Source organism: Pan paniscus, chromosome 5 (genome assembly GCF_029289425.2).
Source record: "Pan paniscus chromosome 5, NHGRI_mPanPan1-v2.0_pri, whole genome shotgun sequence".
NCBI lineage: Eukaryota > Metazoa > Chordata > Mammalia > Primates > Hominidae > Pan > Pan paniscus.
In genome coordinates this window covers 32,814,722-32,836,816 of record NC_073254.2, presented here as the reverse complement: position 1 = coordinate 32,836,816, position 22,095 = coordinate 32,814,722, and the positions used below count along the sequence as shown (strand labels likewise).

The 22,095-nt window shown below is 40.9% G+C and overlaps 1 protein-coding gene across 6 annotated transcripts in view; it reads right to left on the bottom strand.

Moving 5' to 3' along the window:
* Positions 1 to 22,095, bottom strand: part of KDM1B (lysine demethylase 1B) — a 69,098-nt gene that overhangs the window by 46,439 nt on the left and 564 nt on the right. For 4 of the 6 annotated variants that reach the window (XM_034961517.3, XM_034961516.3, XM_055113206.2 and 1 more), the window contains exons 2-7: positions 21,803 to 21,846; positions 17,485 to 17,584; positions 16,008 to 16,135; positions 14,544 to 14,633; positions 11,091 to 11,202; positions 5,949 to 6,065 (exon numbers count right to left, since the gene is read on the bottom strand). In XM_034961517.3, coding sequence (XP_034817408.2) covers positions 5,949 to 6,065; positions 11,091 to 11,202; positions 14,544 to 14,633; positions 16,008 to 16,135; positions 17,485 to 17,584; positions 21,803 to 21,846 — 591 coding nt within the window. The remainder of the gene's footprint in view (positions 1 to 5,948; positions 6,066 to 11,090; positions 11,203 to 14,543; positions 14,634 to 16,007; positions 16,136 to 17,484; positions 17,585 to 21,802; positions 21,847 to 22,095) is intronic. The other 2 variants (XM_034961519.3, XM_063604761.1) reach the window with 1 other exon arrangement.

Sequence of the window (22,095 nt, the reverse complement as noted above, 5' to 3'; positions counted from 1 at the left end):
GCTGGTTCTTTGAAAAGATAAATAAAGTTGATAGACAATTAGCAAGATTAACCAAGAAAAGGAGAAAATCCAAATAACTTCATTAAGAAAAAAAAAGATATTACAACTGACACCACTGAAATACAAAAGATCATTCGAGGCTACTACGAACACTTTTACGCACATAATCTGGAAAACCTAGAAGACATGGACAAATTCCTGGAAAAATACAACCCTCCTAGCTTAAATCAGGAAGGATTAGATACCCTGAACAGACCAATAACAAGTAGTGAGATTGAAATGGTAATTAAAAGATTACCAACAAAAAAAGTCCAGGACCAGATGGATTCACAGCAGAATTCTACCAGACATTTGAAGAATTGGTACCAATCCTTTTGACACTATTCCACAAGATAAAGAGGAACCCTCCCTAATTCATTTTATGAAGCCAGCATCACCCTAATACCAAAACCAGGAAAGGACATAACCAAAAACGAAAACTACAGACCAATATTCCTGATGAACATAGACACTAACAAAATACTAGCTAATGTAGATGCTTAACAAAATACTAGCTAACCGGATCCAACAACATATCAAAAAGATAATCCACCATGATCAAGTGGGTTTCATACCAGGGATGCAGGGATGGTTTAACATATGCAAATCAATAAATGTGATATACCACATAAACAGAATTAAAAACAAAAATCACATGATCATCTCAATAGACACAGAAAAAGCACTGGACAAAATCCAGCATCCCTTTATGATTAAAACTCTCAGCAAAATTGGCATACAAGGGACATACCTCAATGTAATAAAAGCCATCTATGACAAACCCACAGACAACATAATACTGAATGGGGAAGAGTTGAAAGCATTCCCTCTGAGACCTGGAACAAAACAAGGATGCCCACTCTCACCACTCCTCTTCAACATAGTACTAGAAGTCCTAGCCAGAGCAATCAGACAAGAGAAAGAGATAAAGGGCATCCAAATTGGTAAAGAGGAAGTCAAACTGTCACTGTTTGCTGATGATATGATCGTTTACCCCAAAAACCCTAAGGACTCTTCCAGAAGGCTCCTAGAACTGATAAAAGAAGTCAGCAAAGTTTCCAGATACAAGATTAATGTACACAAATCAGTAGCTCTTCTATACACCAACAGCGACCAAGCAGAGAGTCAAATCAAGAACTCAACCCCTTTACCAATAGCTGCAAAATAAAATAAAATACTTAGGAATAAACCTAACCAAGGAGTCTAAAGACCTCTACAAGGAAAACTACAAAACACTGCTGGAAGAAATCATAGACAACACAAACAAATGGATGCTCACGGATGGGTAGAATCAATGTTGTGAAAATGACCATATTGCCAAAAGCAATCTACAAATTAAAAGCAATCCCCATCAAAATACTACTATCATTCATCACAGAATTAGAAAAAATTCTAAAACTCATATGGAACCAAAAAAGAGCCCGCATAGCCAAAGCAAGACAAAGCAAAAGAATAAATCCGGAGGCATCACACTACCTGATTTCAAACTATACTATAAGGCCATAGTCACCAAAACAGCATGGTACTGGTATAAAAATAGGCACATAGACCAATGAAACAGAATAGAGAACCCAGAAATAAACCCAAATACTTAGAGCCAACTGATCTTCAACAAAGCAAACAAAAACATAAAGTGGGGAAAGGACACTCTTTTCAACAAATGGTGCTGGGATAATTGGCTAGCCACATTTAGGGGAAGAAAACTGGATCCTCATATCTCACACAAAAATCAACTGAAGATGGATTAAGGACTTAAATCTAGGACCTGAAACTACAAAAATTCTAGAAGAAATACTAGAAAAACCTTTCTAGACACTTGCTTAGGCAAGGATTTCATGACCAAGAACCCAAATCCAAATACAATAAAAGCAAAGATAAATAACTGGGACTTTAAAGAGCTTTTGCAAGGCAAAAGGAACAATCAGCAGAGTAAACAGACAACCCAGAGAGTGGGAGAAAATCTTCACAACCTATACATCTGACAAAGGACTACTATCCAGAATCTACAATGAACTCAAACAAATCATTAAGAGAAAAACAACCCCATCAAAAAGTGGGCTAAGGACATGAATAGACAATTCTCAGAGTAGATATACAAATGGCCAACAGACATATGAAAAAATGCTCAACATCACTAACGATTGGGGAAATGCAAATCAAAACCACAATGTGATACCACCTTACTCCTGCAAGAATGGCCATAATCAAAATATCAAACCACAGTAGATGTTGGTGTGGATGCAGTGAACAGGGAACATTTCTATACTGCTGGTGGGAATGTAAACTAGTACAGCCACTATGGAAAACAGTGTGGAGACTCCTTAAAGAACTAAATGTAGAACTACCATTTGATCCAGCAATTCCACTACTGGGTATCCAGAGGAAAAGAAGTCATTATACAAAAAACATACTTCCACATGCATGTTTATAGCAGCACAGTTCACAACTGCAAAATTGTGGAACCCACCCAAATGCCCACCAATCAACAAGTGGATAAAGAAACTGCGGTGTGTGTGTATGTGTACATACATACATACATATATATATATGATGGACTACTACTCAGCCATGAAAAGGAATGAATTAATGGCATTTGCAGCAACCTGGATGAGATAGGAGACTATTATTCTAAGTGAAGTAACTCAGGAATGGAAAACCAAACACCATATGTTCTCACTGATATGTGGAAGCTAAGCTACGAGGACACAAAGGCATATGAATGACACAATGAACTTTGGGAACTTGGGGGGAAAAGTAGAAGGGGGGCTAGGGACAAAAGGCTACAAACAGGGTGCAGTGTATACTGCTCGGGTGATGGGTGCACCAAATTTCACAAATCACCGCTAAAGAACTTATATAACCAAACACCACCTGCACCCCAATAACCTACAGAAAAATAAAAATAAATAAAAATAAATAGGTATCAGCCAGATTTGGCCCATGAGCCATCATTTACCAACCCCTTAGAGGACTGAAAAATGTAAAGACGTCACTTCTCCAAATGACCCATAGATTCAATGCATTCCAATAAAAAACCCAGAGGCTTTTTATTGGATACTAAGAAGTTGATGTTTACATGGAAATATAAGGGTCCTAGAATAGCCAAAACAATCTTGAAAACAAAAAAAAAGTTAGAAGAATGTATACTACCTGATTTCAAGACTTACTATACAGATACAATAATCATGACAGCAGAGCATTGGGTAAAAAACAGATTAATGCAACAGGGTCCAGAAACAGACTTACACACATACGGCCAATTGATTTTTTTATAATGGTGCTAAGATAGGGCCGGGCGCAGTGGCTCACGCCTGTAATCCCAACACTTTGGGAGGCCAAGGCAGGTGGATCACGAGGTCAGGAGTCCAAGACCAGCCTGGCCAACATGGTGAAACCCTCTCTTTACTAATAATACAAAAATTAGCCAGGTGTGGTGGTGTGTGCCTGTAGTCCCAGCTACTTGGGAGGCTGAGGCAGGAGAATCGCTTGAACCCAGGAGGCAAAGGTTGCAGTGAGCCGAGATCGAGCCACTACACTCCAGCCTGGGCAACAGAGCAAGACTCCGTCTAAAATAAAATAAAATAAAACAATGGTGCTAAGATAATACAAAGTGAAAAATACAGTCTTTTTAGCAAACGGTAATGAACAACTAAATATCTGAATGGAAAAAATTGAATGTTGGCCTACCTCTGACATCAAAAACAAAAATAAACTTGAGCTACTGATCTAAAAGTAAAGATGAAAACTATAAGGCACCTCAAAGAAATCACAGAGTATGTTTACAAGGTGAAAGGTAACCAATGATTTCTCAGAAAAGACACAAAAAGTTCTAAGCATAAATGAAAAACTGAATAAACTACACTTCAAAATGGAAAATTCCTCATAAAAGACCTATTCAGAAAATGAAAAGGCTTAACACAAACTGGGGGGAAAAAATATTCAAAATACACGGTTATATCCAGATTACATAAAGAACTACAAATCAATAAAACCCAATTAAAAAAAACTTGATCAGACATTTTCCAAAGAGAAATGCATGGCCAATAAGCATATGAAAATATACTCAAGATCACCAGTTATTAGGGAAATGCAAACTAACCCTACAATGATACTAGTACATACCCATTAGAATGGCTATAATTAAATTTTTTTAAAAAGAATAACACTACAAAATGTTGTAGTATGGTACAACCATGGAAAGACATTAGGTAGTTTTGCAAACATTAAACATAAATTTATGATATAACTCACTGATTACACTCCTTTTTTCTTTTTTTTTTTTTTTTTTTTTTGAGATGGAGTTTCACTCTTGTTGCCCAGGCTGGAGTGCAATGGCATGATCTCAGCTCACTGCAACCTCCGCCTCCCGGGTTCAAGTGATTCTCCTACCTTAGCCTCCCGAGTAGCTGAGATTACAAGCACATGCCACCACACCGGGCTAATTTTTATATTTTTACTAGAGACAGGGTTTCAACATGTTGGCCAGGCTGGTCTCGAACTCCTGACCTTGGGTGATCCGCCCATCTCGGCCTCCCAAAGTGCTGGGATTACAGGTGTGAGCCACCGCGCCCAACCACTCCTAATATATTTTTATTCATAAGAAACGAATAGGCCAGGCACAGAAAATAAACTATATAGTTTATTATAAATATAATGAAATAGAATATTATGTTTATATTTTGAATCCCAGGCTTTTACTGAATTCCAGGCATTATAAAAATATGATGTTTATATTTTGAATCCCAGGTTGAATTTCTCTTATTTGAAATGCTTGGGACCAGAAGTGTTTTGGATTTTGGATTTTGGAATGTTTGCAACATACTTACTGGTTGGGCATCCCTAATCTGAAAATCTGAAATGCTCCAGTGAACATTTCCTTTGAGCAGAACCTCTGAGCATCATCTCAGAGCTCAAAAAAGTTTCAGATTTTGGAACATTTCAGATTTTCAGACTAGGGTGCTCAACCTGCACCACAGCCACTCAATTGTATGCTTTAAAAGGGTGAATTTTATAATATGTGAATTTTATCTCAATTTCTAGAAACAAAGTATTTTACTTCTGAGATTAAAAGGATTCCTAATATTCTTTAATGTACTGCAGGTACCAGTGGCATTTGTGTAGACTAACACCCTTAACGCACTAAAGCAATAATAATAGGTTTTTAAACAGTAAGTAATTGCCAAATTTCAAAAAAGGCACATTATAACAACGATGGCCGATTCCTAATTGCCAAGCATATCAATTAATCTTTTCTTCCTCACTAATAGGATCTGGCTTTGTTTAGTGTTGCAACATCCTCAGTTGTAAAATATTTTCTTCCTCTGTCCTCACTATAGTTAGGGAAGCTGCATTTATGGTGTCAACATCATTATATAAAAACGAAACAAACCAAAACTAGCAAAAAAATTAAAACCAGAGTAGCTGCATGATCCTGTTCTCGCCAATGAGATATAAATAGAAATCTACGGAAGGAACTTCCAGGAAAGCTCCTGTTTCCCCCAGGAAAATAGGGACAGGCTCAGCTGATACTCCCCTCTTGCCCTTTGACCTTTCCCCCTTTTCTGCTTAGGATTTGGACACATGACTGGTGGTGTAGCAACTACCTTGTGGCCTTCAGGATGAAGTTAGACTACAGGTGGCTGGAGTGGAAACTACAAAGAGATTTCCTTGGGCAACAAAACCAACCCTGGACAGCGTATGTCTTAACTGCTTACCTATGTCTTAACTGCTTATAATGACGGAAAAGTAAAATCCTTAATTGGTTAAGCCATTATAGTTGGGGTTCTATTACATGCATGCAAATACAACCTTGACAGAATGATCAACACAATACATGAAAAACATACACCATTACTATTTACTGACTACATTAATATATCAATTAACTCAAAAGCAAAAAGAGAACATACCTTAATAGCAGTATTTGGTTTCATACCGCATCGATAAGTCTTGGCTATCTGTGGAGTAAGCTGGATTTCCTTGGTAAGCTGCCTCCATTTTCTGCACTCAGGTTTTGTACACTGAACCTAGATGGGAAGTATCAAGTCAAGATGACAAGTGAGCTAATCTTCAGTTACCATTTCTATCCTCCACCACTTGGTCATCTTCTCCAACCTGTTAGCAATCCTAAGTATTTTTTCTCCTCCTTGCATTACCATCATCCATATAATTCACTTTCACCCCATTAAGATAATTTCTGATTTAATACTTCCTCAGAGTGAGGAAAGTCCCAAGGGGATCTGAGTTTTGTTGTCAGAAAGGTTTTCTAGGCCAGGTGCAGTGGCTCACGCCTGTAATCCCAGCACTTTGGGAGGCCAAGGCAGGCGGATCACGAGGTCAGGAAATCCAGACCATCCTGCCTAACACGGTGAAACCCTGTCTCTACTAAAAATACAAAAAGTTAGCCAGGCGTGGTGGTGGGCGCCTGTAGTCCCAGCTACTCAGGAGGCTGAGGCAGGAGAACGGCATGAACCCGGGAGGCGAAGCTTGCAGTGAGCCGAGATCGCACCACTACACTCCTACACTCCAGCCTGGGCAACGGAGCAAGACTCCGTCTCAAAAAAAAAAAAAAAAAAGAGAGAGAAAGGTTTTCCAGCTCTAACCTAAAGAAACAATCAGGGCCAGGCATGGTGGCTCACACCTGTAATCTCAGCACTTTAGGAGGCTGAGGCAGGCAGACTGCTTGAGCCCGGGAGTTCCAGACTAGCCTGGGCAACATAGTGACATCCCGTCTCTACAAAAAATACAAAAGCAGACAGGTGCGGTGGTGCACGCCTGTAGTCCCAGCTACTCAGGAGGCTGAGGTGAGAGGATGGCTTGAGCCTGGGGAAGTCAAGGCTGCAGTGAGCTGAGATTACACCACTGCACTCCAGCCCGGGCAACAGACTGAGACCCTGTCTTAAAAAAAAAAAAATCAGCATAAAATAAACTGAAATTTACTTTCAGTTAGTCAAAAAGCATGCATACTAAATGCAATGTGGTATGCTGCGTTGGATCCTAGAACAGTAAAAGAACATTAGTGAAGAAACTGATGAAATCCAAATAAAGTCTACAGTTATTAGTACTATGCCAAAGTTAATTTCTTACTTTGACAAATAATCACGGTATGTAAGATGACAACATTAAGGGAAGCTGCATGAAGGATATATGGAAACTCTCTGTACTATCTTAGCAACTTGGTAAATTTAAAATGATTCCAGGCTTGGTGCAGTGTCTCACGCCTGCACTTTGAGAGGCTGAGGCAGGTGAATCGCCTGAGGTCAGGAGCTCAAGACCAGCCTGGCCAACATGGTGAAACCCCATCTCTACTAAAAATATTTAAAAAATTAGCTGGGCATGGGGGTGCATGCCTGTAATCCCAGCTACTCAGGAGGCTGAGGCAGGAGAATCGCTTGAACCTGGGAGGTGGAGGTTGCAGTGAGCTGAGTGGAGGGTGCATCGTACCAATGCACCCCAGCCTGGGCAACAGAGCAAGACTCTGTCTCAAAAAAATAAATAAATAAATAAATAATTTTAAAAAGATGATTCCAAAATAAAGTTTATTTTTTAAAAGCATGCAGATATCCATATGCAAAAGAATGAAGTTAGACACCCTACTTTACACATATAAAAATATTAATTCAAAATAGATAAAATAATACCTAAACGTAAGCACTCGAACAACAGAACTCTTAGAAAACAAAGTAAACCTTTATGACCTTGAATTTGGCAACGAATTATAAGCGATAACACCAAAAGAAACGAAAGAAAAAAACAGATAAATTGAACTTCCTCAAAATTAAAAACCTTTGGGCATCAAAGGGCTCTACCAAAGGAAGACAACAACCTATAGGAAAAAATACTTGCAAATCATAGATCTAATAAGGGTTTAGTATCCAAAATATATAAAAAGGCCAGGCACGGTGGCTCACGCCTATAATCCCAGAACTTTGGGAAGCTGAGGCAGGCAGATGACCTGAGGTCAGGAGTTTGAGACCTGCCTGGCCAACATGGTGAAACCCCATCTCTACTAAAATTAGCCGGGCGTGGTGGCGGGTGCCTGTAATCCCAGCTACTTGGGAGGCTGAGGCAGAAGAACCACCTGAACCCAGAAGGCAAAGGTTGCAGTGAGCCAGAGATGGCACCATTGCACTGCAGCCTGGGTGACAAGAGCAAAACTCCGTCTCAAAAAAAAATAAAAATAAAAATAAATACTTTATATATATATAATTCTTACAACTCAACTACAAAAAGACAAACAATTTTAAAAAAGGCAAAGGAAGACTGAGCAAGGTGGCTCACATCTGTAATCCCAGCACTTTGGGACGCCGAGGCGGGCAGATCACCTGCCATCAGGAGTTCGAGACCAGCCTGGCCAACATGATGAAACTCCGTCTCTACTAAAAATACAAAAATTAGCCCAGGGTGGTGGCACGCACCTATAATCCCAGCTGCTCAGGTGGCAGAGGCAGGAGAATGGCTTGAACCCAGAAGGCAGAGGTTGCAGCGAGCCAAGATCGCACCACTGCACTCCAGCCTGGGCGACAGAGCAAGACTCCATCTCAAAGACGACAAAACAAAACAAAAATGGGCAAAGGATGTTACCAGATATTTCTCCAGATATACAAATGGACAACAAGCATACGAAAGGTTGCGTTAGTCATTAGGGAAATGCAAATTAAAACCACCATGAGATACCACTTCAAACCCGTGGAAAAATCAGAACCCTCATATGCTACAGACAGGAATGAAAAATGGTACAGCAACTATGGAAAAGAGTTTGAGGTCCCATATAATTACCAAATACGATCTAGCAATTATATTTCTAGGTACATACCCAAGAATTGCAAGCAGGTAGTCAAACAAATACTTCTACAAGAATGTTCACTGCAGCACTATTCACAATTGCTAAACGCTTGAAATGATCTAGATGTCCATCAATAGATGAATGCTTAAAAAAACTGTGGCATATCCATTCAATGGAGTATTATTCACCCATAAAAAAGAATGAAGTACTGACACATCCTACAATGGATATGAATCTCAAAAACATTACATTAGGTGAAAAAGGTCAGATACAAAAGGTTACATGTTGCACGATTCCATTCATATGAAACATCCAAAATAGATAAATCCATAAATACAGAAAGCAGATTAGCGGTTACCAGGAACTGGGGGTAGCAAGAGTTAGGGCTTCCCTTGTGGGTGATGAAAATACTTTGGAATTAGATAGGGGTGGTAATTGCATAACACTGTGAATATACTAAGTGCCACTGAACTGCACAATTTAAAATGGTTAATTTTATGTTATACGAATTTTACTTCAATGAAAAAATCTTTAAGCGTGCACAAAGCTCAGCATTACTTATAATATTTTTAAAATTAGCAAATCGGCCAGGTACAGTGGCTCACACCTGTAATCCTAACACTTTGAGAGGCTGAAGTGGGAGGACTGCTTGAGTCCAGTATTTGAGACCAGCCTGGGCAAGATATCGAGTCCTGTCTCTATAAAGAATTAACAAATTAGCTGGACATGGTGGTGCACTCTGTAGTCCCAGCTGCTCTGCCGGCTGAGGTGGGAAGATCACTTGAGCCTGGGAGACTGAGGCTGCAGTGAGTCATAATCCCACAACTGCACTCTAGCCTGAACGACAGAGCAAGACCCCATCTTAAAAAAAAATTGGGCATCGTGGCTCACGTCTGTAATCCCAGCACTGTGGGAGGCTGAGGCAGGTGGATCACTTGAGCCTAGGAATTCAAGACCAGCCTGGGCAACATGGTGAAACGCCATCTCTACAAAAAATACAAAAGTCAGCTGGGCGTGGTAGCATGTGCGGAGAGTCCCAGCTATTAGGGAGGCTGAGGTGGGAGAATCGCTTGAGCCCGGGAGGTGGAGGTTGTAGTGAGCTAAGATTGTGCCACTGCACTACAGCCTGGGCAACAGAGTGAGACCCGGTCTCAGAAAAAAAAAAATAGCAAATAGCATATATTGTTGGTATATTTCAACAATATATGCAATAATGAAAATATATTTTCAAAGAATGACTAAATGAAAAAAGAATACGAGGTCAATTTAATTTTTTTTTTCTTTTTTTGAGACAGAGTCCCACTCTGTTACCAGGCTGGAGTGCAGTGGCACGATCTCAGCTCACTGCAACCTCCGCTTCCTGGGTTCAAGTGATTCTCCTGCCTCAGCCTCCCGAGTAGCTGGGACCACAGGCGCACGCCACCACGCCTGGCTAATTTTTGTATTTTTTTAGTAGAGACGGGGTTTCCCCATGTTGGTCAGGATGGTCTTGATCTCTAGACCTTGTGATCTGCCCACCTCAGCCTCCCAAAGTGCTAGGATTACAGGTGTGAGCCACAGCCCTGGCCCAAATTAATTTTTAAAAAGCTAAACATTACAAAAATCGTATCTGAAGCCTGATTTTAAACCTAATCAGTATATGTATATAAAGCATGAAATTGTGTTTAAACAGACAAAAATATGAAAATTAAAAAAGGATCAAAAAGCCATGTATCAAGCTCAGCAATGACTATCACCAGCTGGTGGTGAGCCTTTAGTTTTTTCTTTTTTAAAACAATTTTTTTTTTTTTTGAGACAGCCTCTCACTCTGTCACCCAGGCTGGAGTGGAGTGGTGTAATCATAGCTCACTACAGCCTTGAACTCCTGAGCTCAAGCAATTCCCCCACCTCAACCTGATGAGTAGATGGGACTACAGACACCTGCCACCACTCCTGGCTACTTGAAAAAAAAAATTTTTTTTGTAAAGATGGGGTCTTACTATGAGATAGGGTCTCACTTTGCCCAGGCTGGGCGCAAAGCAGTCTTCCCACTTCAGCCTACCAAAGGGCTAGGATTACAAGTATGAGCCACCACACCCAGCCTAGTTTCCTCTTTTATACTATGTTGAAATACCTGAGCTTTCTATAAAAATAAAAAATATTTGCTTTAATAGTCATAGAAGGAACAATAAATGTAACAGGAGATTTCCTAAACAGCATTTTCATCCATGCCTCTTGCATTTGGCTCCACAAATACTTCACAGACAGAGAGCATCATTCTCCTTACCCAGTAGGGGAGTTGCTGGTCTGCCATGAAAGCTTTGGGACTAGGTTCGGTTTTGCCATTGCTAGTCCATATTTTTTTCCATGTAGTGTATTTGTCATATCCATCCTTATGGCTGAAAAACAAGAAAAATTAATATATCGATTAATATATCGATTGCTATAAGCAATCAGGTTTTTCAAAACAGGAGGCAGGTTAATAAATCTTACATAACAAACTTAACTAGCCTTGTTATAAAAGTAGAGAAAGTTATTATGGCACCCATGAAACAGGCTGTCAGAAGGGGTATATTCTCGTCAGTTTTAGTATCTAAAACTAAGACAGGCATAGTGTTATTTGAAAGAGAAATTAATTTTTTTTCTTTTTTTTCCCCTTGATACAGGGTGTTGCTATGTTGCTCAGGCTGGAGTACAGTGACTGTTCACAGCTGCAATCATGAATCATGGTGTGCTGCAACCTCGAACTCCTAAGCTCAAGCGATCCTTCTGCCTCAGGCTCCCAAGTAGCTGGAACCAGTTCAGAATATTTTTATTTTTTTATTATTTTTTTAAATTTCTTTTGAGATGCAGTCTCGCTCTGTCACCCAGGCTGCAGCGCAATGGCGCAATCTTGGCTCACTGCAATCTCCACCTCCTGGGTTCAAGGGATTCTTATGCCTCAACCTCCCAAATAGCTGGGATTAAAGGCACCTGTCACCATGCCTGGCTAACTTTTGTATTTTTAGTAGAGACGGGGTTTCGTCATGTTGGCCAGGCTGGTCCCGAACTCCTAACCTCAAGAGATCTGCCCACCTCAACCTTCCAAAGTGCTGGGATTATAGGCGTGAGCCACTGCGCCTAGCCTAGAATATTTTTTTAATGTATGTAGTAAAGCCTAGGGCAGCCATTAAAAATTACATCAGTAGATGAAATACAATACAATCATAAAAATGCTCAATTAAAATCAGAGAAGGCGGCGGGGTGCGGTGGCTCACGCCTGTAATCCCCGCACTTTGGGAGGCCAAGGCGGGCAGATCACGAGGTCAGGAGATCGAGACCATCCTGGCTAACACGGTGAAACCCCGTCTCTACTAAAAATACAAAAAATTAGCCAGGTGTGGTAGCAGGCACCTGTAGTCCCAGCTACTTGGGAGGCTGAGGCAGAATGGTGTGAACTTGGGAGGCAGAGCTTGCAGTGAGCCGAGATTACGCCACTGCACTCCAGCCTGGGGGACAGAGTAAGATTCTGTCTCAAAAAAAAAAAAAAAATCAGAGAAGGCAGAGGAAGGGGAAAAAGAATAAAATGCACCATATGGAAAACAGCTAGCAAGATATTTTAATCCAGTTGTATCAACAATCACTTAAAACATGAATAGCATAAACATACAGATTAAAGGACAGATTGTCAGTGGGATTACAAAAAAACTATAAGTGTAAATGAGAAATCTCCTCTAGGCCGGGCATGGAGCCTCACACCTGTAATCCCAGCACTTTGGGAGGACAAGGTGGGAGGATCACATGAGGCCAGGAGTTTGAGACCAGCCTGGCCAACATGGGGAAACCCAGCCTCTACTAAAAATACAAAAATTAGCTGGGCATGGTGACGCACACCTGTAATCCCAGCTACTCAGGAGGCTGAGGCACGAGAATCACTTGAACCCAGGAGGCGGAAGTTGCAGTGAGCCAAGATCATGCCACTGCACTCCAGAGCAAGACCCTGTCTCAAAAGAAAAGAAAAGAAACCTACTCTAAATACAAAGACTCAGAAAGATAAAAAGTAAAGAAACAAAGAAAGGTGTATCATGCTAACATTAAAAAAGCTGAGGCAGCCATATTTATGTGAATAATGAATATTATCAGGGATAAGACGACAAGGGATATTACATAAAGGGGTCAATTTTGAGAGAATCCACAACAATGTTAGATGTACAATGTTAACAACAGAGCTTAAAAATACATGACGGCCAGGCATGGTGGCTTGAGCCACCACCAAAGTGCTATAATCCCAGCACTTTGGGAGGCTGAGGCAGGCAGATCACCCAAGGTCAGGAATTCAAGGCCAGCCATGCCAACATGATGAAGTCCTGTCTCTATTAACAATACAAAAATCAGCCAGGTGCGGTAGTGCACGCCTGTAATCCCAGCTACTTGGAAGGCTAAGGCAGAAGAATGGCTTGAACTCAGGAGGTGGAAGTTACAGTGAGTCCAGATCGCACCACTGCACTCCAGCCTGCGCAACAGAGCGAGACTCCATCTCAAGAAAAAAAAATACATGAGGTAAAAATATATAGAACTGAAAGGAAAAATAGACATATCTGCATTATAGTTGGAAATGTTAAGAGACAATTATAATTGCAGACTTTAAGACACTTTTCTTAGTAATTGAAAGATCAGGTAGGAGTACATCAGAAAGATGTATGTATGTGTGTGTGTATATATATATATGACCTGAACTGCACTATCAATCAACTTGGTCTAGTTGACACTGATAGACCCACCTGACAATAGCAAAATACACATTTTTCTCCACTGCATGCAGGACATTTACCAAGATACACTGCATTATGGGCCATAAAGCAAACTGTGACAAATTTAAAACGTAGAAATACAAAGTATATTCTCAGACCATTGCTGAACTCAACTAGAAATCAGTAACAGAAAAATTGCTGGAGGTGTCCCAAATATTTGTAAATTAAACAATTTACTTCTAAATAATCTATAGATCAAAAAGGAAAACTCAATGGAAATTTTAAAATATTTTGAACTAAATTAAAATAAAAGTTGTCAAAATTTGTGAAATATCACAACCTACTTGGACAGAAATTTATGGCATTTAAAAACGCATTTATTGGAAAAGATTTAAAAATAAATAATTGAAGCTACTAATTTATGAAACTAGAGAAATAAAAAATTAAACCTAAAGCAAACACAAGTAAAAAATAAAAATTAGAGCACAAATGAATGAAATTGAAAACAATAAAATAGAATCAACATCTCCTAGATGTTCCAGAACTTTCAGACTCAAGAAATAACTGTTTCGCTGGGTGCAGCGGCTCACGCCTGTAATCCCAGCACTTTGGGAGGCCAAGGCAGGCAGATCATTTGAGCCCAGGAGTTTGAGACCAGCCTGGACAACATGGTGAGACCCCATCTCTACTAAAGAACTCAGAAGTTGGAGGTTGCAGTGAGCTGAAATTATGTCTCTACACTCCAGCCTAGGCAAGACTCTTGCCTCAAAAAAAAAAAAAAAAAGAAATGGCAGATATTTTTTGATCCCTGAGTGTGCACACACACAAACATGCACACACACAAACTACAACATCAAAGTTCTCGTCCAAGTTACAGTCATCACAGGCACGGCTGAAAGAGCTGAATAATTCAGTAAGCCTCGAGCCTAAGCTTTAATCAGCTGACCACACGCACTGCCCCTGCCATGGTCCCCTTCTCCAGGGAAACCTCACACAATTAGTGAACATACCTTCTGTAGTAATGGTCAAAGCATTCATTACAGAAATGTTCCCCACAGGAGAGATGATACCATCGGGAGGTGTAGCCATTTTTGGCACATCTGAAAATAGTGAAAAACATATAGCTTTGGTAATGAATAAACATTTCTCCTCTCATTTTTTAAAAAACATCTTGCAAGCACCATCTATGAACCCATTTTGCATTATCTCCACTTAGCCCCCTAAGGACAGGGGAAACAGGAATGGATTACTAGTAGATAATAACACACAGGAAGGATGCAGGGACTTAGGCCATGGGACCTAACCTAGCTGGCTGCCTGGGGCTTAGCAGTCTTAAGAAGACTCCTTGGGGCAATGATAGGGTTTTATGACACAAAAGGACAGATGCCACTGTGCTTGCTGCAGGCTGCATATGTGGACATGAGAGAATAACATGGGGCCCAGTACTGAACAGCAAGGGAATCTGGTCAGCTGAAATCTGAACATCAAGCAGGCAATTTGGCAAAGATAACTTGACAAACAGTTGATAATATAGCAAGAGAATGAAAAATCACGCCACTATGAACACAATCACCACGTCTTTGTGTTTAATATTTTTTTATTTATTTGAGATGGAGTCTCGCTCTGTCACTCAGGCTGGAGTACAGTGGCACGATCTCAGGCTCATTGCAACCTCTGCCTCCTGGGTTCAAGCGATTCTCATGCCTCAGCCTCCTGAGTGGCTGGGATTACAGGCTTCCGCCACTGCGCCCAGCTAATTTGTGTATTTTTAGTAGAGACAGGGTTTCACCATGTTGGCCAGGCTGGTCTGGAACTCCTGACCTCAACTGATCCGCCCATCTTGGTCTCCCAAAGTGCTGGGATTACAGGCGCATGCCACCATGCCTGGCCCTCTTTGTGTTTAAAAACAAATAGGATTTGTTTTCTCGATTTTATTGAACCTTAACCCTTAACTGAATATTTTCCTCTGGAAGTAAAAAAGAAAAAAAAAAAGAAGGTCATACTTGTGTCACTCCACAATAAAAATGGCAAGGCTGCAGTTAGCTGTAGTTTCTATGAGACCTGTATGTGCGTATGGGAAGAGGTGGCATGTTATATGAGAGAGAAAAACACAACGAAAAGTAAACAAACGCTGGTGTCTACAGAGAGCTCATGAGTTCCCTCTACTGTCTCACCACCACATACACCATCCCACCCTCAACCCTTGGAGAGGTAGATATGGTTGGTTGGATTTGAGGACACTGTGTTGCAAAATTGACATGGGTGTGGCCTCTCCCAGTAGGCTAGGGATAAGTAGGGAGGGCCTTGAGGAGGGTGTGGTGTGTACAGAATGTCTGGGCAATGTCTCTATTATTAGATTAGATGACTTATAGTATCTGTATCTATCTTTAGGAAAACTATCTACAAGGATGATGTTTCCACAAAGAACTTCTCACAAGCAGAAATGGGAGGCCAAGACACACGTCTAAACAGACCTTTCAGAAGCACTTGCAAAGCACACAGGACATGTTGCCGTACAGCCTGCCTTTTCACATTTCCTGTACTTCTTCTCTGAGCCACCATCTTCATCCTCATCTGTTGTCTCTGTTGCTTTCTTCTTCGCCTAAGGGAGTCACAGCTGATGTTAAAATTTCACTGATGATGGCAAAATGACTAAGGATGAAGGTTCACTACTGAAATCACAGCTGAGTTCTAAACATGAAGGTCAAAAACATCATGGCAGTAGGTTAGGGATGACAATACAGCAATTTACTGGTGACTGCATTGTGCAAGTAATTTACTAACTTGCTAGAGATATAGAAATAGCATTTTAACAACAGATGTCTAAGCAAAGAACTAAATTCATATGAGTCTTTCTTAGAAAAAAGTGACATCAGCTGGGTGTGGTGGCTCATGCCTGTAATCCCCAGCACTTTGGGTGGCTGAGGTGGAAGGATCACTTAAGCTCAGGAGTCCAAGACCAGCCTGGGCAACATACCGAGACCTCCTCTCTACTAAAAATAAAAAAAAAAATCAACCAGGCATTGTGGCACACACGATTGTGTCACTGTACTCCAGCCTGGGGGACAGAGGAGATTGTCTGGAAAAAAAAAAAAAAAGTGACATGAGTCAAAAAAAAAAAAAAGTCATTCCCCAAATTGAGATTTGTTTTTTCTTTATTTAGAGCAGTTATACCCTCTATTTTTTTTTTTTTTTTTTTGAGACAGAGTCTCACTCTGTCGCTCAGGCTGGAGTGCAGTGGCGCCATCTCTGCTCACTGCAAGCTCCACCTCCCAGGTTCACGCCATTCTCCTGCCTCAGCCTCCCGAGTAGCTGAGACTACAGGCGCCCGCCACCACACCCAGCTAATTTTTTGCATATTTAGTAGAGACGGGGTTTCACCATGTTAGCCAGAATGGTCTGGATCTCCTGACCTTGTGATCCACCAGCCTCGGACTCCCAAAGTGCTGGGATTGCAGGTGTAAGCCACCGTGCCTGGCCCCCTCTATTTTAAATAAAAAGCTAGAAAAATTATAGAGAAAGAATTACATTGTTCAATTTTTTCTTTTAAAAGAATAAAAGCCCTACCCGAAAAGCCCTATACATAACCCTCCAATAGCATTCAACCAATTCCAAGCTGAAGTCCAAATTCCTATGAATGACATCCAAGCCAGGCATGATCTGGCCCCAGCCTCACACTCTGGAAGCAACCACACAGCTGTGAATCTCTGAACATCCTATGCTGATTCACACTCTACGCCTTTATACTTACAGTTCCCTCTGCCAGATAATGCTTCTATTTTGTATATTCTATCATGTTATCACACTGTGTTATGACCGTACTGAGAATTTCTCCCCTAGAATACAAGCAACTTGAGGGCTGGAGTAATCTTTTCAACTCTAATTCTCCAGTCCCAACCAGTAATTCTGCATGCTCAGAAAAGGCTTGTTGAATGAATAAATGAACACTACCTGCCTACCGGAGCTCCTCAAAGGAAGGCTATCCGGAGAATGATCAAAAGATGCTTTTTTCTTTGTCCTCCCCCGTGGAGTTGCCATTACATTAAATAATCTGCAAAAGAAAAATCAGACCATTAAATATTAGCATCTGCAAATATTTTAAACAGTCTGGAGCAAGTTATTATACACTTTGGTAGGTAAGAATGTATGTCAGATTGCCTAAATACAAAGCTACAGTTTTCTTTCTTTTCTTTTGAGACATTCTTGCCATGTTGCCCAGGCTAGCCTGGAACTCCTGGGCTCAAGCGATTCTCCCACCTCAGCTCCAGGTAGTTGGGAATACAGGTGCACGTCACCACACCACCTGGCTCAAGCCACCATTTTCAAGTTCTTAACCTCTCTAAGCCTCAGTGTTCTCACACATAAAATGGGCACCATAAGCATTTGCTATAGCACTGGCATGAAGTTGAAACAAGATAACCTATTTAAAGCACCAAAACTGGCATATCGTAAGTACTCAATAAATATTACCTATTAGTAGTTATGCACATTAAAAGATACAAAATGAGAAACATGCCACATGAATGACCAATAAACAAACCACACTATGTTTATAAAATTCAATGAGGAAAACCACCTAGTTTTGCCTATGTTCCTCTCCATTTTACTGTGTCTTCTTAGCAGTTCCTGCACTTTGATCTCTTATTACACTTTAAAAAGAAAACTCATGGCCGGGCACAGTGGTTCATGCTTGTAATCCCAGCACTTTGCAAGGCCCAGGCAGGCGGATCATGAGGTCAGGAGTTCGAGACCAGTCTGACCAACATTGTGAAACCCCGTCTGTACTAAAAATACAAAAATTAGCCAGGCATGGAGGCGCGTGCCTGTAATTCCAGCTACTCAGGAGGCTGGGGCAGGAGAATCGCCTGAACCAGGGAGGCGGAGGTTGCAGTGAGCCGAGATTGTGCTACTGCACTCCAGCCTGGGCAACAGAGCAAGACTCCATCTCAAAAAAAATAAAAGAAAACTCATTCATTCCTTTTCAGTACAACTCAACAAATAAATATCAAGAAAACCATCTAGTCACTACTGAATACACAGATCTAAATTAGATAGAAGCACTGGTATCTTCTACTGGAAAAAATTTCCCAAACTAGTCCAATAACAGCATGGTTAAACAAATATTAAGAACCAAAGTCTACAAGAGAAATAATGTGTAGCAGCTATGAAAGATTAAGAGCTAACAGAATTTTTTTCAATTAGATTAAGGAATGAAAAATGCTTAGCATAAGTACTCAGTAATATACAGAATCTATAATTATCATTCATCTCCTTCCTTGACCTATTGGATTTAACTACACATACACACAGAAAATGATAAATGAAAAATAAATAGGACATACCTATGGATAAAGAATTTGAAAGTGGAAAAGTGGAACCATAAAATACAAATTCCAGATATATAATCTTAGTCTTGGAGAAAAGCTTTAAGGAGCTTGTAATCCTATTGTTTCATATTTGTGAGCTGTATTAACATTCATAAGAGTACTTTTCATGGATTATTAACATCCTATGGAAAAACTCATTTTGCCATCTACATTGACTTTGACACATCCTAACATCAATGTTACGGATGATTTTCCTTTGACTTTTTTTGTGTGTGTGTGTGTGTGTGTGAAGGAGTCTCACTCTATCGCCCGGCCTCCTTTGACCTAATCTTCACTTTCTCAGAAACAATAAATATTATGTTAGCTGTGAACACATAATCCCTACATATTCTGAAATGCACTATAGTTCTTTAAGCATTAAATAAACTGCCATTTAGTTCTACAACATCTATCATACTGTTGGAGAAAATGCTAATGATGATCAAAGTACTATCCACCGGCCAGCGCGGTGGCTCACGCCTGTAATCCCAGCACTTTGGGAGGCTGAGGTGGGCGGATCACGACATCAGGAGACCGAGACCATCCTGGCTAACACGGTGAAACCCCATCTCTACTAAAAATACAAAAAAATTAGCCGGGGGTGGTGGCGGGTGCCTGTAGTCCCAGCTACTCGGGAGGCTGAGGCAGGAGAATGGCATGAACCCCGCAGGCGGAGCTTGCAGTGAGCCAAGATCACACCACTGCACTCCAGCCTCGGCAACAGAGTGAGACTCCACCTCAAAAAAAAAAAAGGACTATCTACCTATAATTGTTATACCCAAAGAAGGCTTTTTGGACTTTATTTTCAAAAGGCTGTCCACTCTAACAAATCTCTTCATAGACACATATAAATATTAATTATTATATACATAAATATACAAATCTCTTCATTTATATATAAAATATACCTGACATTATTCAAAACATGAACCACAAATATATGTAAATATATAGTATTTGTAAATGTATAGTATATGTAAGTATTATAGCAAAAATATCTGAAGTCAAATGTGTGGTTTAGGAACATAAATGAATCAGCCTAGGTTCATGCAACATTTGACCCTGTCACCTGGGAAGGTATGCATTCTCAAAAGAAAGTATAGTTTCCTGAAATTTCATCAAACATTTTAATCTAACTGAATACTAGAAAATAGGTACTTAATGCAACAAAGAATTCAAGAAATGGTTAACAAGGAAATGAAAACATGAGCTATAAAAGCCATTATTAAATCTTATTGAGGGTTTTTATGATAGCATATTTTCAACTTTATACAATTGAGGGTTATATGAATCCATTCTCAGAACTTCTGGCACTTGATGTAATTTATATATCTCCACTTGCTGGGTCCTTAGGTCTTAAAATGAAGAAAAAAATTTTAGTATACTAAAATGTCTTCCTTCTTGATTTTTCAAATTAATAAACACACCTAAATATAATCATTTGGTTTCATGCTCAACATTATACATATATTTCTAATTTTTAATTCAAGCATTTAAAATTTGGCTTTGGTTTTCTTTTAATGTGATAAAAAAAGTGGGATTTTTTGGTAAATATATAAGTGGATATATCAATATGTAGATTTCATTATAATAATCCCTAGGTTTTTCTGAAGCAGCTTATTCAAAAAGATTTTTTTTTTTTTTTTGAGACGGAGTCTTCCTCCGTGGCTCAGGCTGGAGTGCAGTGGTGCGATCTCGGCTCACTACAACATCCACCTCCTGGGTTCAAGCGATTCTTCTGCCTCAGCCTCCCGAGTAGCTGGGATAACAGGTGTGTGCCACCACGTCCGGCTAATTTTTGTATTTTTAGTAGAGACCAGGTTTCACCACCTTGGCCAGGCTGGTCGTGAAGTACTCCTAACCTCAAGTGATCGCCCACCTCGGCCTCCCAAAGTGCTGGGATTACAGGCGTGAGCCACCGCGCCCGGCCTCAAAAAGATGTTTAAGAAACACACAGAATTCATACAAATATGAATCAAAAGGACCAGTCTAAAATAAAAATTGATAGTGGAGTCAGTACAACTTCTAAAAATAGGACAGACTACTAGAAACTTCTTCAGAGACAACAGAAACAGTAATTTCCCCTTGGGACGCTTAAAATAAGCGGGACTAGCACCTTATTACTCCCACACTAATCAAATCTTCAGAAATAGGGATCCAGTACAATAGTTCAATATTGAATTATTCAATATTCAACATGCAGTTCAATGATTCAATATTAAATCCCCAATTGCCTAGATATCTTTTGTTGATTCTCCCAGCAAGGCAATTAATTATTGATGGTAATTTTCTCATGTACCTCCTGAAGAAGCCTTCCCTCCCACTCGCCTTTCTGCCACTAAAATAGATTTAAAAACACAAAACAAAACGGGTCAAAGCCTTGAGTTATGTGTGTATACGTGGTGTGGGGGATTCCCCAACTGGAGTGGACTGGGGAGTCCTGCAGGCTTACCCAAGGGAAGACTGGACTTATATGTGGCTGGTTTCCACATCACTGAACCCCAACTTTCTACAGCTGGGTCGGCCTCTTCCTTCCTCTTTCACCTGTCAGCTGCCCGGCCGTTGACTAACAGCTACCCTAATCGGGCCACCCCTCCTCCAGGTCTCCAATCCCAGAGGAGTTACCCCAGCAACCTGGCAATGCTCATCAAGTCTCAACGCGTGGTGGCTGTGCCAGAGGATTACTACAACACCTGCAAGGCTGTGCGGGCTCCTGGCCGCACCCTATCGGCCGGGAAGAACAAGCGAGGGAGTTCCTACTCCAGGACCGTGGGGTTCTCCCGCGGCTCTGACACTCCCCAGGAGGGAGCCCCAAACTCCCGGTGCCAGCTGCAGCCGCCTCGCCTTCCGAGAAGCTTTCGGAAGCTTTTCGAAGTCGAAGAAGCAACTGCCCCGGGGCTCACCTTTGCGCTGAAGAGGTGCCGGGAGTCTCGGGGAAAAGGCACCGCTGTACAGAAAGGAAACATTGTAGGGGGGTTAGCAGACCGGCAACATCGCGATGAATCCGGCGACCCCATTGCCCCAACACCCTAGCCCGGGAATTCCCCCTTCTTCAGACAGATACCCACCCCGCACCCTCTTTTAATCCGAGGCAGGAGGTATCCGTCCCTGGGGCACCCGCCCACCTCCCACCACGGCGAGGGGCGCTGCACAGGGGGAAAGGGAGGGCTTGCACCCCAACCAAGCTGCTTTGTGC